Below are 18,610 nucleotides of genomic sequence, written 5' to 3' on the forward strand. Positions count from 1 at the left end.
GCTTTGAGTTTTTAGTATTATTCAGGACTTGCTATATATATCCAAACAATTCCTTACCCCACCAACTTCCAAAAAGCAAACAAAAAGGAACAAAAGAGATCCCTCTAAACCCTCGGTACCTTTGGATTCAAATCAAAAAAGCTGTAATACTTGAATCGGAGCAGCAAGGCCTCATTTTCCTTCACATCCTGTTCCATGAGAGATCTTGAGGAATCAAGCCACCTGGACAAATTAACAATAGTGGAACAGAGCAAGACAAAATTAATTCTACCTCTATGTGGATAAAGAAATTCTTAAATTGTATCTCTACTTTAAAACCTACTCTTGGTTGGGCGGGATAAATTAGGAGGCTGGGATCAACATATACACACTACTATTTATAAAACAGATAACCAACAAGGACCTACTATATAGCACAGGGAACTATATTCAATATTTTATAATAACCTATAAGGGAAGAGAAACTGAAGAAGACTATATATACATACACACACACATATTTATACACACACACATATACACACACATATGCTGTATGTATATATAGCTGAACCACTGTATATGTGTGTGTGTGTATATATATATATATATACACACACACACATATATATAAGTGAACCGCTGTGCCGTACAATTGAAACTAACACAATAGTGTAAATTAACTATAACTTCAGTAAAACAAAAACAGAAAAAACTTGTAAAGTAATTGGTAAACAAAACAAAACAAAACAAACTTACCCTTGGTTGATTTTTGCTTTGTCAAGAAGGGCTTGAGGCTTGAACATTTTGGCCAAGATTTCCGGTGATGTTATTGGCTGACTGACAGCAAGTATACCAGGGTTGCCTTCTGACAAAGCACTGTCACCGAACCAAGCAGAAGTTGGTGACAAGGGGCTTCCATCATGAGCATCGTAAGTGGGGGTCATTGTTTTACTATAAAGTCCTGGGCTTGAATATATACTTCCTAATAAATAACATGAAAAACAGGTAGTAACTATGAAGTATAGTTATCTTAGTTTTCAGTAATACATGCTATAATGATATAAAGCATACTGAGAAACACAAGCTTCATTCTGGAAGGAAAAGCTTTAGTACATTATTTTACCTCTCTTAAAAACAAGTGAAATTAACTTTACTTGTATAACATTAAGAACATGTATAACAATAAGGTCAAAAAATATAACTAAGTTGGAAACTCTAGGGAAAAAATCAGTTCAAGAGAGTTAGAATATAAGTTAAGGATATTGCTGAAGCAGATAGACCAACACTTTTGTTTTTTAATTGTGCCAAGGCTCACCTTTCAGAGGGCCAATGTAAAGAACATCAGTGCCTATAGAAAAGGAAAGAAAGGAATTCAGAAGGTAAAGAAAGGCAATAATAGAAGACAGAAACAAAGAATGAAAATGAAAAGAAAATGGGAAGAAGAAAATACAGATTTTTTCCTAATTGTGAATCATAAACTGAAGTAAATATTCCAAGTGTATTTAAGAGTAAAGAACCTTAGAAGCTATAATCTAAGTAAAACAAGTTTTGTCCAATTCAGAACAATGAGGTTGGGCTTCCCTGGTGGCACAGTGGTTAAGAGTCCGCCTGCCAATGCAGGGGACACGGGTTTGAGTCCTGGTTTGGGAAGATCCCACATGCCGCAGAACAACTGGGCTCGTGTGCCACAGCTACTGAGCCTGCGCTCTGGAGCCCGCATGCTGCAACTACTGAAGCCCACGCACCTGGAGCCTGTGCTCCACAACAAGAGGCCACCGCAATGAGAAGCCTGTGCACCACAATGAGGAGTGGCCCCCGCTCACCGCAGCTAGAGAGCCCTTGCAGCAATGCAGCCCAATAAATAAATAAATAAATATAATTTTTTTAAAAAGTCATTTAAAAAAAAGGTTGTGCTCTAGTCATGTGTTAGTGACAAACATGTATACATTTATCTCCCTTTGAAATCACTGTACCCTGTTTTAAGATGGCTCAATTGTAACTGAATAAATTCACATAAATTAAGGGAATAATTTTCTCAGTGAATAGCTAAACTGGCTCCAACAGATTTACAAATAAAGTATTCGAGCAAAGGGATATATAAATATTGCCCTAGAAAGAGGCTAACAAGGTGCATTTTACAATGAAACCCCTGAAGCTGTAGAGATACTGTCTTTTTAATCTGCTTTCTCAGTGTTAAAGGGCTAGGTATGTAGTAGAGGCAACATTAAAAAAAATTGTTGAATTAGTCCACTGATGATCTATCCTCTGTCATTTAGACTACAGAAATTAAGGAGATTAAATTAAGACTTTAAAAAAATTCAGAATGACATTAAGTAAAAGCACCCCTTCAAAGTTCTAACTCTGTTAATATATTTTATCCTGTAGTCATAATTTTTAAAAAGAAAATGTGTAAATGGGTGTCACACTGTTAATGGATGATGTTAATGGAATGGCTGTTTTCCTTGACTAATTTAGGAATATGCTTAGGAATTTCTCTCCTTTCATCTCTAATGACATACCACCCCCAAACACACAATGTTAGAAACAATTACCTATGAAAAAGTGGTGGTAATGCTAGAGATTTTTGAAGTTGTCAAGATGGAGTCTAGGAAGAGAACACAAAGTGGGAAAAAAAAAAAAATCTCTTACTAGCCTCCGGGTATCTGATTTGATACCCCTAAATGTATTCTCCCAATGGATGCTTAAAACAACTTGTAGAATGTGAACATTGTTAAATAAGCAACAAAGAAAGCTGTGAATGCTCCTTTTCAGCCTTCAAGGAAGAACACTGGGATATTTAGTTGTACCTTTAAAAGCAAGAACCTTAAACTACAAGGGCATTTTCTGAAAGAGTTACTTATTAAAAGGGCTGAAAACATTACTCCAGCTCATCTGGGCAAAGAATAATTCTGCTATAGGGAGTATACATGTAAATACGGTGTGGAAAAATAACATTACCTTCTAGGCAGAATCTTCTCATTGTTTATTTCAAAGATCTAGCAAACAAATCTTTTACTAAACATGTCAGAATACTGACTGAAAATTCATTCCTGGTATGAACTATAATTACTATTCAGAATTGAGTAAAGTTAGAATTGATTTATAAACTTTATGAAGTTTCTAAAACAGAAAATATATTCCCCTACATTACACATCCTTTAATAGAATCAGCCACCCAATCAATTCCCTTCCCTCTTATTTACCTATACTTTGTGTAATCTACACGTCGTATCTGATCACTTCATTTTTCCCGTTTGTTCTTTTTTGTTAGGCAATCTACAGTAATAACTCATTTAATGTTCCCAACAAACCTATTATTGTCATTTCAGAGGAGCAAACTGAGGCAAGGAGAAGTTAATATACATGTCCAATGTCAAGAGCTACTAAGTTGCAGAGCCAAACTGTAAATCAGCAGTCTGACTGCAGCTAAATACACTGCCTCCCAGGTACCGTAACTTATTTAAGCCATTCCCAGTTGGTGTGCATTTATTCATTTTAGAGTTTTATTATTGATGTCACCACTGCTATTGCAAACAGTGCCTTCCAATAAACAGTTCTGTACCTATTCCCCAATTCTAGCGGCATTGCTGGGTCAGAGGGTATGTGTGTTTAAGTCCCAGTTCAGTGATAATCCCAACCAGCCTGTATTCGTGATTGCCCAATTTAAGCCGTATTTGAAGCAGAAAACTAATACAGGGTAAGATGAAGTAGCAATAAAATATGAGTTTGCTGAACAACATGCAATGATAACTTAAAAACTGTAAGGATGAGAAACAAAGACTTCAATAAGCACTACAGTCTTGGGACACCTACTATAAATATTAAAAACCTAATGTAACCTAATAGCTCCTGAGAGTGTCCCTATATTTTAATACAGTAGAATCTGCCTCATAACTTAGTGATTATATACACATATATCCTTTTCTAAAAAATACTGAAGTATTTAATACACTTAAGAAATTTTTCCATCAAGGTATCTAGCTCATACCATACTTAGAAAACACATTACAGGTGAATTAAAAATATGAATATTGATATTACAGATAAAATATATAAATATGAAATAATTATAAAGGTATTAAAAGGAAATACAGAAAATTTTCTGTAATATTTGTGAAGATTTTATTAACAGTGAAAACAGAGAACTACAAAATAAATGCCAGATTTGACTACATAAAAATGTAAGACTTTAGTATAGTAAAAAAGAGCACAGACAAACTTAAATACAGAATGCTAGTATAGGGAAAATACTTATCACATCAAAAGATTAGTATCACTAAAACAAAAATACACATAAAAGAAAATGGACAAAGTCCATAACTGAAAATTAAAAGAAACAGGAATGGCTAATAAATATATGAAATATTATTCAACTATTGTTCACACTCAGTGTTTACCAGGGAAATAAAAAAGTAATTCTGAGATACCTGTCACACTGGCAAACATTTTGTAAAGATTTACAACATTCAGGGCTTCCCTGGTGGCGCAGTGGTTGCGAGTCCGCCTGCTGATGCAGGGGACGTGGGTTCGTGCCCCGGTCCGGGAAGATCCCACATGCCGTGGAGCGGCTGGGCCCGTGAGCCATGGCTGCTGAGCCTGCGCGTCCGGAGCCTGTGCTCCGCAACGGGAGAGGCCACAACAGTGAGAGACCCGCGTACCGCAAAAAAAGAAAAAAAAAAGAAAGATTTACAACATTCAGTATTGGGCAGAATGTTGGAAAAGGGGCACTTTCATATACTGTTGATGGGAGTGCAAAGCCGTCACCTTCATAACTCCTTCTCGGAGTACAGTCAACCCTTGAAGAATGTGCAACCACATTTGAACTGTGTGCGTCCACTTACATGTGGATTTTTTTCAATCCTAAATACTACAGTACTACACGATCTGTGGTTGAGTCTGTGGATGTGGAACTTCGGGTATGGAGGGGTAACTACAGGTCATACACATATTTTCGATTTCGAAGAAGGTTGACCTCCCAACCCCACATTGTTCAAGGGTCAACTGTATGTCTGAATCTTGGAGAAACTTTCTGGAGTATATTTGACAGAAAAATTAGATACTAGTTAGCTAGAGAAACAGTTAAATGTAGTTCTTCTACATGGAAAAATTTGACACTATATACAAAGAAGTAGGGAGACCTCTACTCTGACACACAAAAAGATCACCAAAACATACTGGTCAATGAAAAAACTCATACTGCAGAACAAATATGTAATATATATGTCTCTCATTAATGTTATAAAAACAAAACTAGACATGCAAGTAGATATAAAACATATAGAAAAGGTACTGGCAACTTATACTCCAACTGTTTACAATATAATTATACACAGTGATTAAGAAATGGCTACTTCTTGATAGGGAGTACCAAGGGAATAAACTGAAGTCAAATTTTCAGCTTTGGTTTAGTACATGTCCTATACTATGGTACTTTCATTTTTTATAATGAGGCTGTACTAATGTATAACTTTTGTAATTAAAAAATGATACAGGGGCTTCCCTGGTGGTGCAGTGGTTGAGGGTCTGCCTGCCAATGCGGGGGACATGGGTTCGGCCCCTGGTCCGGGAAGATCCCACATGCCATGGAGCGGCTGGGCCCGTGTGCCACAACGACTGAGCCCGCATGCCACAACTACTGAAGCCCACGTGCCTAGAGCATGTGCTGCAAAACGAGAGAAGCCACCGCAGTGAGAAGCTGGTGCACCGCAACAAGGAGTAGCCCCCGTTTGCCGCAACTAGAGAGAGCCCCCGCGCGCAACAACAAAGACCCAACACAGCCAAAAATAATAAATAAATAATACAATAAATAAATTTTAAAAAATGATATAAAGTCCATTAGTATGTATCACTGAGTAAAAAAACCCCACAAATTATAAATGCATGTATAACACAGTCCCACTTTCATCATTAAAAATAAAAACATAATTCTGTAATATTTGAATTTTTACTATGAGCATGCATTACTTTTATAATTTTTTTTTGGGCCACGTCGCACAGCTTGCAAGATCTCAATTCTCCAACCAGGGATTGAACCCAAGCCACAGCAGTTAAAGCCCAGAATCCTAACCACTAGGCCACCAGGGAACTCCCATTGCTTTTACAATTAAAGAATCGTTTTTAAAAAATTTTTTTTATGTTGAAAATGGCAAATTCCAGTTAGGAAAAATGGCATCCTGCATGGTGATTTTCCTGACAGTGCCAAGCAAGTTAAGTACTGAGTACTGATTACTTTCTCTATTACTTTAGGACCCAGACTTTTCCTTTGTCTAGCTGCTTTTAAGATTTCTTAGGAAAGTTTCTAATGAAGTAATTTTCTATTTCTATTTACATAATAAATCCTGAAATTGGTAGTCTGTAAGTCAGTACTATACAGTAAAGTTAATTCTTACTTGGAAAAACTGTTTCCCCCAGACGTGGGATCAGGCTACTTAAATGGTTCCCTCCTCACAGTTATTTGGAGATTAGATATTTACCTAGTTACAGCTATGAAGTGGCAGAGGACTCAAGAGTGTATCACTTGAGTACAGTCTGTAAGCAAGGTATTTAAAAACTGAGAATTTTATCATAATTCTGTATAAGAGTTTGACTAAAGTCTGAGAATCATTAATTCACTCATGACGCTTTACCTCTTGAAACATTACTTTTAAAAAAAGCTTTGTTGAGGTATAATTTACACACCAATATTTTATCAAATGTTTGTATTAGAATTCATAAACTATTTACTTTAAATGTTATAATTGGAGAGATGATGTTACATAATGGTTAGAAACATGAGTGCTAGAGCCAGAGCAACCTGGATTTGAATCCTAGCTATGTCCCTAATTAGCTTTGTGACCTTGGGCAAATTACTTAACCCTTGTAATGTTCTTTCTTTGTAAGTAAAATGGGGATAACGCCACCAGAATCACAGGTGTTCTGTGAGGATAAAATGAAAGATAATGTATGTAATAAGTAATAGTCATCACTTATTGAATATATACACACATACATGTAATTGTTAGCCATGCTCACACTGAGATGGCTCACAATTCAAGCAGCACATGGGCACTAAGGGAAACTGAGCCTGCTTCCTCCTCAGTAAAATGAAAATTACACCTACTCCTTACCACACCCTGCAGTACAGGAACATCTGTGAAGCACTGAGCACAGTATCTGACACCCCGAAGATATCATAAACTGAGACATATGGACCTGTTGCTAGTTACTATGGGCACAACATGCAAGTGATCATATTTCTCAGTATTTGCTCCAATACTTGACTAACATGACTGATAAATCGTAAAGTCATGCAAACTAGATATTTAATATTTGTTTTAAAAATTAATTAAAAATTAATCACATGTTGGGGCACAGTGGTTAAGAATCCACCTGCCAATGCAGGGGACATGGGTTCAAGCCCTGGTCCGGGAAGATCCCACATGTCGCGGAGCAACTAAGCCCGTGGGCCACAACTACTTAGCCTGTGCTCTAGAGCCCGAGAGCCACAACTACTGAGCCCGCGTGCCACAATTACTGAAGCCCGTGCCCTGCAACAAGGGAAGCCACCGCAATGAGAAGCCTACGCACAGCAACGAAGAGTAGCCCGCACTTGCCACAACTAGAGAAAGCTCACACACAGCAACAAAGACCCAACGCATCAAAAATAAAATAAATTAAATAAATAAATTAAAAAAAAAATTAATCACGTTACTTTTCATGTGTATATGGGACTTCTTCTCTACAGATAATCAGTCCTCTATATGTCACTATCTTTGTGTACTTTCTTAGGATTTCACATCAACTCAAATGTTTTTTTTAATTTATTTAACTTTTGTTTTTTTTGGCTGCATTGGGTCTTCACTGCTGCACGCAGGCTTTCTCTAGTTGCAGCAAGTGGGGGCTACTCTTAGTTAACGTGCGCGGGCTTCTCATTGCAGTGGCTTCTCTTGTTGCGGAGCACGGGCTCTAGGCACATGGGCTTCAGTAGTTGTGGCACACAGGCTCAGTAGTTGTGGCTTGAAGGCTCTAGAGCACAGGCTCAGTAGTTGTGGCGTACGAGCTTAGTTGCTCCGTGGCATGCGGGATCTTCCTGGACCAGGGCTTGAACCCGGGTCTCCTGCATCGGCAGGCGGATTCTTAACCACTGCGCTACCAGGGAAGCCCAAATGTTAATTAAACTGCTTGAGTGTAGAAATGTTTTTAATTAAACTGCTTGGGTATAGACAAATAAAACCTTTTTTTTTTTTTTAATTCTTTCACTGAAAACACAGTCACTTCACAGACACAAGAGAGCACACATAGTGTATGATTCCATTCACATGAGGTTTAAGAACTGGTAACACTATTCTGTGATGAGAGAGGCAAACAGTGGCTATTTGGGAAAAGGCATGCGAGAGGCCTTTTGGGGTGTCGGTATCATGCTATGTGCTACACCAAGTTCTGGGTGGTTACAAGGTATATACATCTTCAAATATTCATCTGTAATTTAAAATCTGTTCATTTTACTGTATGTAACACCTCAATTTAAAACAAGAAAGAAAAGAAACCCATAGTTACTTACTCTTAAAAGATTTGGAGCTTTCCCTTGTCTTAATTCATTATCTTTTGTCTTCAAATTGTATTTTCTTAAAGCACTATATAAAAGCTCTCACTTGCAATTCTAAGACCAATCCTGACTGATTTCAACCACTCCAAAATCATCCCATAAATATACTTTTCTATGTAGTTCTTTGTCTTAAGAATTAAATGAGTTTTCATTTAAACTAAAAAATAACTTAAAGCAGGGATTGTGTCTACTGTCAGATACCTTCATCGATATAGTCAAGTCTAAATCAGATTTTTTACCTTATTCTAATGACAGACACATTCTTTTATTCTCTTTCACCTCCTAATCTGTAGTCTTCTACCACTACTCTTTCCCCTCATTCCCTCCTCCACATTTTACTGGAATTAAATCTGATATTCTTTCTAAAATAACGATTTGTTCATTTTGTAACATATTCAGAAACCAATGACTCTACAATGCACTAGCCTATATATTCCTCAGCCTGACATTAAATACCCGCCAGTGTGATCCAGAAGTTCCTTGGAGGTCTCTCTCCCGGGAATTGGCTCAAATGGTTTATTTACGCGTCTTGTACTTTTCTTTTGCCAGGATGTTCTTTGTTAATATCATTCTTTCTACCAGGATTGCCTTTTCTTCCCATCAAAATCCTAGCCACTGGAATCCTAGCTAATTCGCAAACTTACCTCCCCAATCCCAAAACTGAATATACCCTATTTGGAATTGCTTTGTCTTCTGAATTCTTGTAACATTATTTTCTGCAACACTCATTTAACATTGATGTATTACCTCTTAAATACAGTACCTGTAATTGTGCTTTTCAACGAGCCTATAAACTACTTAAGAGTAAGGATTGTCTTATTTCTTGGTATCTCCCAAATGTAATCAGTACATGAGTAGTGACATAAAAGTTACAAGGTATGTAACCTTAGACATTCCTAAACTTACTGTGCCATAATATCTTCATCCTTATATGTGAGTAATAACATAATCCACCTCAATGGGTTGTAGTGAGAATTAAATGAGTTTCCACGCGTAAAGTGTATGAAATAGGTCTGGGCATACATAACCTCTATGTTCACTGTGTACTTTCATTACCATCATCATCACCCCAGAACTTAAAAAACCAGGAATGAACTGAATAGTAAAATTAGTTTACTTATTTGCTGCTGGGATCTATCCTAAGAAATGGATTTGTAAATGTGTGGCCAATGGAAACATGGGAAACTAATTTCCTGGGACTAAAGAACCATGTAATCTAATTAATTAGTCATCTAGCTTCTCAAAAGACACTGCCTACGTTCCTATTGCATGCCATATGCTGAATTGGGTCCTGGTAACAAAAAGGTAAGAAACAGTCTCTTCATGCAGGGGCTCACGATTATTAGGGGAGAACATGTAGTATAATACCAAACACAGAAAAGTCTGGTGACTTATGACAGAAGGATAACCTAATTCAGGTCGGGGAGGTAATAGAAGGAAATCTGAGAAAGCTTCTTAAAGGAGCAACACCTTAAAGGGAAAAGAGAGGCACTAAGAGACCAGCATATGCAAAGCATAGAGACAGTTTTAAGTAACCTGATAAAAACAATAATGTCTTAACTAAATACTGGTGGTTTTCACAAAATACCCAAAAAATGGAACTAAATGCTAAAAAAAAAAAAAACTGTCCAATTTCCACAAAGCAAAGAACTGAGGCCAGTTAAGGTACTGTCTCCTTTTGACTCTCCCTGAGCAGAGAACCAGCTTTTCTTTTTATTGACGCGACTGCTACCACCTGACATGACGATCTGCACATAACAGACTCTGGTGATGATTTCAAGATCGAGGGAAAAGATGCTGAGGGAGAGTGTTCTTTAACTTGACCACTCTCCTGGCCTACACAGTCCATTTATCCCAATATCAAAAACACAGAGGGAGACCTACTGTATAGCACAGTACATACTATACACAGTATATACTCAATATTTTTTAATAACCTATAAGGGAAAAGAATCTGGAAAAGAATATACATATTCTTTTTCTGATTTACACACACACGTGTATGTGTGTATAAATGAATCACTGTGCTGTACACCTGAAACTAACACTATACTGTAAATCAACTATACTTCAATTAAACACATACACACACACAGAGGCGTACAGTCCATGGTTCTCACACTGAGCCCATGCTTAGTCAAAGCCTTACCAGATCCGGGAGTGATAAGAGGCCCCTCTAACTCAAGTGCCTCATCTTCAGACTGGTCATCTAGCTTTTTCTTTTTTTTCTTTGTTGGATCTCTGGGTTTTTTCAATAGAGAAAGCTCTTCAGGGTGTCTGATATCTGTTAAAATAAAAAAACATTATTTTACTAGCATAACAGAAAATTTAAACACATTATACTTGGTAAATCTGTTAATCCATTCAAGAAAAGAATTTGTAATTTCCTTCTGTGTATGTGTGTGTGTGTGTGTTTTGCCAGATACTAATGCTATGCAAAAGATTGGAGTATGACACTTTTAAAGACAATATACCAAAGCACTCTTAATTCATAACTATCCAATAAATGTAGTTACCTCAAAGTAGAAAGATAATAATCTACTAGGGTACAGAAAGAAAATACTGGAACTCTTATTTACATATTTTTAAATACAAAACTGTAAGAAATTAAGGTTTATATTATATGGTAGCCCTCATTCATTCTGTATGCTGTAAGTTAACACAAGATATGTGAAGTAAATGTAAAGAAAATACTTTCCCATCATTACCAAATCTCAAAATTTTAGTCGACTCAAACTTTTCTACCTTGATATCAAATGGCTACAAGTTTTTGTGTTTATTCTATTCATTTTCATGTGAAGAACCTGATGAGAAGCAAAATGGTTACAGGAAAGTAACAAAAAGAATTAAAATGACCCAAATAAGTATAAATATCACATTACATATTATATATTATATACCATGTTCATAAATTGCAAGAATGGTTAAGAAGTCAGTTCCCCCAAAACTTAGCTAAAGATTCAATGGAATTCTAATCAAAATTCCAGCTTATTCTTTTGAACAAGTTGATTGTAGAATCGTCCTCATTTCCTTATAAATTTTATGAGTCAAAGCAATTTAAAATAAAGCTGGAAGACTTATACCACCTGATTTTAAGACATCATAAAACTACAGCAATTAAAACAGTGCAATTACTGGCTAAATGATAAGACGTATAAATGAATGGAATAGAAGAGAGGACCCAGAAACAAACCCAGATACAGGCGGTCAATTATTTTGGACAAAGGCGTCACAGCAATTCAAGGGAAAAGGGAAATCTCTTCAATAAACAGTGCTAAACAAGAGATTCATGTATTTTTCTAAAAGAACGTTAGCCCTCACCTAACACAATGTGCAAAAATTAATTCTAAGTGTATCATAGACCTGAAAGAAAATTTAAGTAGACAAAGATTTCTCAGATAGGACACCCACACCCCCCCATAAAAAAACTGCCCTTTACTACAAGAAAACAACACCACCACCACCCACCACCACTCTGCTCCTTGAAAGACTGTTAAGAAAACAAAAGGCAAGCTGTGTATTGCGACAAAATATTCACAAAATATGCATATCTGACAAAGGAGTTGTATCCAAAATACATAAAGAACCCATACAACTCAATAATAAGCAGACCAGTGGGCTAAAGAGTTGGACAAGCACTTCACCAAAGAATACATAAGAATAAACAAGAAGCATATGCGAAGATGCTCAACATTACTGGTCAGGGAAGTGCAAATTAAAACCACAACACACATATACACCCATCAGAGTGGCCAACATTAATAAAACTGATAATACCCAGTGTTGGTGAGGATGTGGAAGAACTGGAACTCTCATAACCAGCTGTTGGGAATGTGAAATGAGAATTTTTGAAAACAGGCAGTTCCTTATAAAGTTAAACATATACAACTCAGACACTCCACTCCTAGGTGTTTACTTAAGACAATGAAAAGCATATTTGTAAGCTTTACTCACAAAAGCCAAAACTGGAAATAACCCAGCTGGATAAACAAAATGTGATCCTTTCATATCAGTGGAATACTACTCTTACAACGTAACACAACTCATCAGTGAAAAGAAACAAACTATTAATACATGCAATAACCTGAATGCATCTCAAAATCATTATCTTAGTGGAAGAAGCCAATTAGAAAAGGGTATATGCTGCATGATTCCATTCACAATATCCCAGAAAATGATAACAAATCTATAGTGACAGAGCAGAGCAATGACTGTTAGGCTAGAGTTTGAGAGCTAACGGAAATGTTCTATATCCTGATTGTGGTAGTTTCAGAGATGTAAGCATCTGTCAAAACTCATCCAACTGTACACTTTAAATGGGTGCAGTTTATTGTACATCAATTATACCAAAATAAAGTTAATTAAAAAATAAAGAGGGTAAGGAGAGGGAGAGCAAAGAAAAACAATAAAAGAAAAAAGCAGCAAAAAAAAGAAGCACTAGGTCATATCTCACAGTGTTTGGTGGCACTACCCCATATGTCACAGACAACAAAATCCAAGTCGCTGCATAACTTGTAATGATGCAGACTGCTAAGTCACTGGATCAGAATTTGACAGGGGGTAGTTTGTACCTTCAGGAACCCACAGTACTCACTAGATTCAATCCAGCGTTACAAATTCAGGAAGCTTTTTATCAGTAGGGGAACTCAAACTAGGGTGGACCACACCTGCTGCAGCGCTGATGAGGCATTTGAGGCAGAAGCACACGGCCAAACTACCTGGATCTCAGCTCCACTATTTATGAGCTGTATGACTTGGGCAAGCTACTTATTAGCCTGCCAGCATCCAAGTTTCCTCAGCTGTAAAATGAGACTAATACTACCGCAGGAGGTTTTTTGTGAAAATTCAATGATTAATATGGGTAAAGTTTCTTGCACGGGGCCTGACAAGTACTTTGTAAGTATTAAGTATTAATGGTTTTTTCCTAATTTTAAAAAGTATACAATTATGGTATAAATTTGGAAATTATGAAAAAGTATAAGACATGTAAAATCTGTTCTTGAAAAATGGAATATGACTATGTGAATCAGTGATCATTTTAATAGATGTATAAAATTGTATTAATATAATTTAACCATTCTTCTAATACTGTGCCCATTATAAATAATGGTTCTACAAACATCTATCTATATACATATTTTTCCACATTTTATTTCTTTAGAAGTTCATTGGAACAGAATTACTGGATCAAAGGTTATAATAATTTTAAGGCAAAAATGGAGGAAGATGGGCACTTGTGTTATTTTTTAAAGCTTTATTTTTAAAACAGTATGTTTATCTCCTTGTTTTAATTTACATTTCTTTGATTAATACTGATGTTGTACACTTCCTCATGGGTTTTTAGCCATTTATATTATTTCCTTCCTTCACTCATTTTTCTATTAGATTTCTTCAAATCAAAGTTAAATTGCATATAAAGATTAACATGGTAGCAATCACTGCAAACCACACTGAACTTTCTTTTTAATTTTATTTTATATATATCTTGTACCATGTTTAAAAAAGAAATTCAAATAAATCTTTTAATAACTATATGGATTTTTTGTTTCTCTGTTGGTTATTTGATTTTTACTATTAGGAACACTCTGGTACACATTAGGTTTTTGTTTTGTTCTCTATATTTTTTTTTTAATAAGTTGAGTCTTATTTTTTTAATATTAATTTATTTATTTAGGCTGCACTGGGTCTTAGTTGTGGCACACGGGATCTTCGTTTCAGCATGAGGGATCTTTAGTTGCAGCATGTGGACTCTTAGTTGCAGCATGCATGTGGGATCTAGTTCCCCGACCAGGGATCGAACCCGGGCCCCGTGCATTGGGACCACAGAGTCTTACTCACTGGACCACCAGGCAAGTCCCTTGTTCTGTATTTTACATGCAATTTTGGGGGGAATATTATTCTGAAACATGAAAATGGAATCAGCAGTAAAATTGTCCTCAACAAATACTTTAGCAGAGAATAGATGAACGTAACTGCTCCTTACTTATTAATAAATTAATAAATTTGGGCTAAGTACGTCTTAGGTACTAAACAGCAGAAATCACGATAAAAATAAATTCTTAAATTCTGTCACTTTCTTAAAAGCTTCCCTGGCATGTCTTTTCCAAGTTAAAAATAGGACAGCATATTCTTTAGCTAAAGTTACAAAATTATGGGACTTCCCTGGTGGTCCAGTGGGTAAGACTCCCCGCTCCCAATGCAGGCGGCCCAGGTTTGATCCCTGATCCGGGAACTAGATCCTGCATGCATGCCACAACTAAGAGTCTGCATGTCGCAACTAAAGATCCCTCATGCCGCAACTAAGACTAGCACTGCATGCATGCATGCATGAATAAATAAATAAATAAAGTTACAAAATTAAAAATCACAGATTTTCTTCAGTCTTGTATATTCAAGTTGAGATAGGCTGGGACCTGGTACCCTTTAGCAGAGTGCTTGCACCTGGACAAATGTCTGCTGAAGCAACAGAATACATAGAAACTATAAGGGACTAAAAATAGCTGCATGCATGTGCAGTTAGGGCAATTATGAACAATAAGATACAAAAAGGCCACAAACCAACTGCCATTCTGGAGGTGTTGGGAAGCAAAACTAGGGTACTGAGCATGATCCCTACACACAGCACCAAGGGGTGGGCAGACCATCTAAGCCACCGCTCCAGCACAGCCCACCAACCTGCCCCCACCCTCACCCCATTTAAGGGACCAGCCCGCCCTCCTCAGAGAGCCAGCAAGGGAAACTGCTGCTTGTTTGTGCTCTCTTGTGCTGCAGCACAAGTCCCAGTAAAGCCTTGCTGAATTCCTTGTCTGGCCTTTTATTGATTTCTATTGATTAAAGAGTCCAAGGGCACAAGTCGGTAACAAAGTTAACCCATTTACCCTCAAAAGTAACTTTTGGGGTTTGAATCAGTAGCGCTAATTTCTATCATTATGTAGATTCAGAAACTCAGAAGATATTTCAAGCATGTCTTTTGAGCCATATTTATCTAATTAGCAGAAGTGAATCATCATTTCCTAGACTACTTTTAAAAGAAACAAGATTTAACATGCTAAGGGACCTAATGATTTACGGGTTGTACTTTCAATTCTCAGTGTACCCTCAGCTTTGCTATCACTGCCATGTTGGGAGAAAATAAAGGCTTTAGAAAATTCCTAGCTTCTGAATAATCATTTGTCCCCTCTGCTTCGGTATTAAGTGTGGGCAGGGTGGTAATCTCTCTCTCCACCCATTCATTTCCCCAAAGTAAATCATAAACTGGTACAGGGTGAAAAATCTAAAAAGTATGTAGGGACATAAAACTAATCACGCCTGAGAGATACGACACGCTTCTATCACAATTTGCCATTAACAAGTTTAGCGGGCGAGGGGAAAGCAAGCATGTATAATTGGAAAAAGCCTCCTAAATGTTTCTGGTATGTCCTTTCTGCTTGAGAAACACTGCACTACATGATTCATCCTTTGAGATTTTTGTTCCTAGGTCATTTCCTGTCAGCTCACAAGCCAACTATTATTAGAAAAATCAGTATTGTTAACTAGCTTTTTGGTCAGTCATAGGCAGATGAAGCAGCTCCTAACTTGTATGTGCCCATGAGAATTGCCTGTGACGTAAAAATAATTATATTAAAAATATATGCTTACGCCACACCCCCAGATAATACTCTTAGTGACTCAGGGGTTCCAACAGCTTGTTTTATGAAAGTTCTAGTGATGGATGTTAACGAAACTTACTGTGGTGATCATGTCACAATATATACAAATACTGAATCATTATTTTGTACACCTGAAACTAATATAATGTTATATGTCAATTACATCTCTATTTTAAAGAAAGCGCTATCGGTAATTTTGATTCCAACTTTTCCTTGAGAACTAGTAGCTTAGGGAAAGGGGAGGAGGGAGAAGGACTACATCTTATTTCTCTAATTGGAGCAACGTAGCCATTGGCTACATACGAAGTCTGTGAATAAGTGGTTTTCACTTCATTACAACAATAACAGAAAAAGTGAAGTAAATCCATATAAAATACTATTTCATTGATACAGGAATTTAGGACTTATTATTTACTGTGTCTTATATCAAGGAGAAACTAAACTAGTGAATTTAGGAATCTGAATCACATGTGTAAGACTGGACTTGGGGAGGAGCATAAGTAATTAAACAAGGTTTATACTAAAATAAAACACACCTAGAGGACTATGAGTTATAAAAACTTTAAAATAGGCACACCAAAATACAGTGCTATCTTTCCTTTGTGCTAAATTATAGTTCAATAATAAAGATATACTAGCATTATGAGTCACTACACAAAGCAGTGATCCAGGATCTATTTATAACAAAAGGATAAACTACATAGCAATAAAATTTAACGTTCAAAATCAACATAATGTTATCAAGTAGAATACAAATCTAGTGGAAGACAGACTAAATATATAATTATGTAATTATATATAGTACATATATATATCTCCAAAACTATGGGGCTGAGGAAGTGGGAAACTAAGGAGCAGAGAAGGGTTCTCAAGTAAAATAATAATCATTTTAGTTTAAAAATAAAATTTTCTGGAGCGCTTCCAGTTAAACATGTATGTTGAGTTTGTGCATTTACTTTCACTCCTTTCCAAAAATCATACCAAAATGTAAAGAAATAAAACATGAACCTAAAAGGACAAAAATAATAGGAGAAAAACATCAGATGAGCAACATCAGAAGAATGCTGAGACAAAAGCCTGATGGGAAAGAAGCAAATGATTTAGCAAAGTGGACAAATAGAAAATCAAGGTGTTTGCAGGAAGTAACAATGGGAAACACACTGACTCACTTGTGCCAAACATCAAGCATGTTCATGTACTGAAAACAGAGAGACAAGAAAAATGAATCCTGCCCCACATCGGATTACACCTACCCCTTAGATACGCACCCTTTAGGATTCCTTACGGAAAAATCTGAAAAGCCCTAGGGAAGAGATCTTTTAGATACTGACATTTGAAAAAGTGTGCTCAATGTCTAAATACCCTGCAAAAGAGTGACAAGCTAAACCCCGTTCAACTAGAGTTTCCTATTAGGTATATGTATGAATGGACAATTAGAATGGACAATCAATGACTGACAGACATTATAGAAAGGACTCTGTGATAGGCAGAATTCTAGAGATATCTCCTTAAAATTCCTGTCCCTGGTTATACAATCATACGCTAATCTAGGGACTGCTGTGAAGAGACTTTGCAAATGGAATTTAGGTTACTGATAAACTGATTTTAGGGAGATTATCCTGAATTCTCTCAGTGGGTCCAGTGCAATCACAGGAAGCCTGCCTAACAAGAGAAAGGCAGAAGAGGGAAGCAGAGGAGAGGTCATATAGATTTGAGGAGTAAGAAGAGCTGGACTTGCTGTTGCTGGCTTTGACAAACGAAGAGACCACAAGTCAAAGAATTCAGAAGGCCTGTGGAAGCTAGCAGACAAGCCAAGGGGAGCGTCAGTCCTAGAGCCACAGGGAACCCAATTCTACCATGCAGAATTCTTTCTCAGGGCCTTCAGGAAGGAACAGAGCCCTGCTGACACCTTAATTTTGGCCTTATAAAATTCTAAGCAGAGGATCCAGCTGAGCCATGCTGTGCCCAGACTTTTCACACAGAAACTGTGAGATAATAAATGTGTGTTTTAGGCTGCTAAGTGTATGGCAGCAATGGAAAACTCACAGACCTTCCAATGTGAAAGAGAGCAAATGAAATGAAAAAGAACAACTTAGGGAAACAGAAATAATGCAAAGAACAGAATAGAATAAAACATAAACCTCTTAATTACAAATCTCAAAGATAAGACAATGGCATCCGTGAAAGATGGAGAGGATGTTAAAAAATAACCAGAGGGACTTCCCTGGTGGTGCAGTGATTAAGAATCCACCTGCCAAATCAGGGGACACGGGTTCGAGCCCTGGTCTGGGAGGATTCCACATGCCGCAAAGCAACTAAGCCTGTGCGCCACAACTACTGAGCTTGCACCCTACAGCCCGTGCTCCGCAACAAGAGAAGCCACCACAGTGAGAAG

The 18,610-nt window shown here is 36.9% G+C and overlaps 1 protein-coding gene across 3 annotated transcripts in view; it reads right to left on the bottom strand.

The window, feature by feature from the left end:
• Window positions 1-18,610, bottom strand: part of FERMT2 (FERM domain containing kindlin 2) — a 98,380-nt gene that overhangs the window by 20,106 nt on the left and 59,664 nt on the right. For all 3 annotated transcript variants that reach the window (XM_027111259.1, XM_027111258.1, XM_027111260.1), the window contains 3 exons: window positions 10,716-10,850; window positions 739-964; window positions 120-222 (listed from right to left, as the gene is read on the bottom strand). In XM_027111259.1, the coding sequence (XP_026967060.1) occupies window positions 120-222; window positions 739-964; window positions 10,716-10,850 (464 nt within the window). The remainder of the gene's footprint in view (window positions 1-119; window positions 223-738; window positions 965-10,715; window positions 10,851-18,610) is intronic.

Source organism: Aethalodelphis obliquidens, unplaced genomic scaffold (assembly GCF_003676395.1).
Source record: "Aethalodelphis obliquidens isolate GAN/ISIS:26980383/991018 unplaced genomic scaffold, ASM367639v1 scaffold10, whole genome shotgun sequence".
Taxonomy (NCBI): Eukaryota; Metazoa; Chordata; class Mammalia; order Artiodactyla; family Delphinidae; genus Aethalodelphis; species Aethalodelphis obliquidens.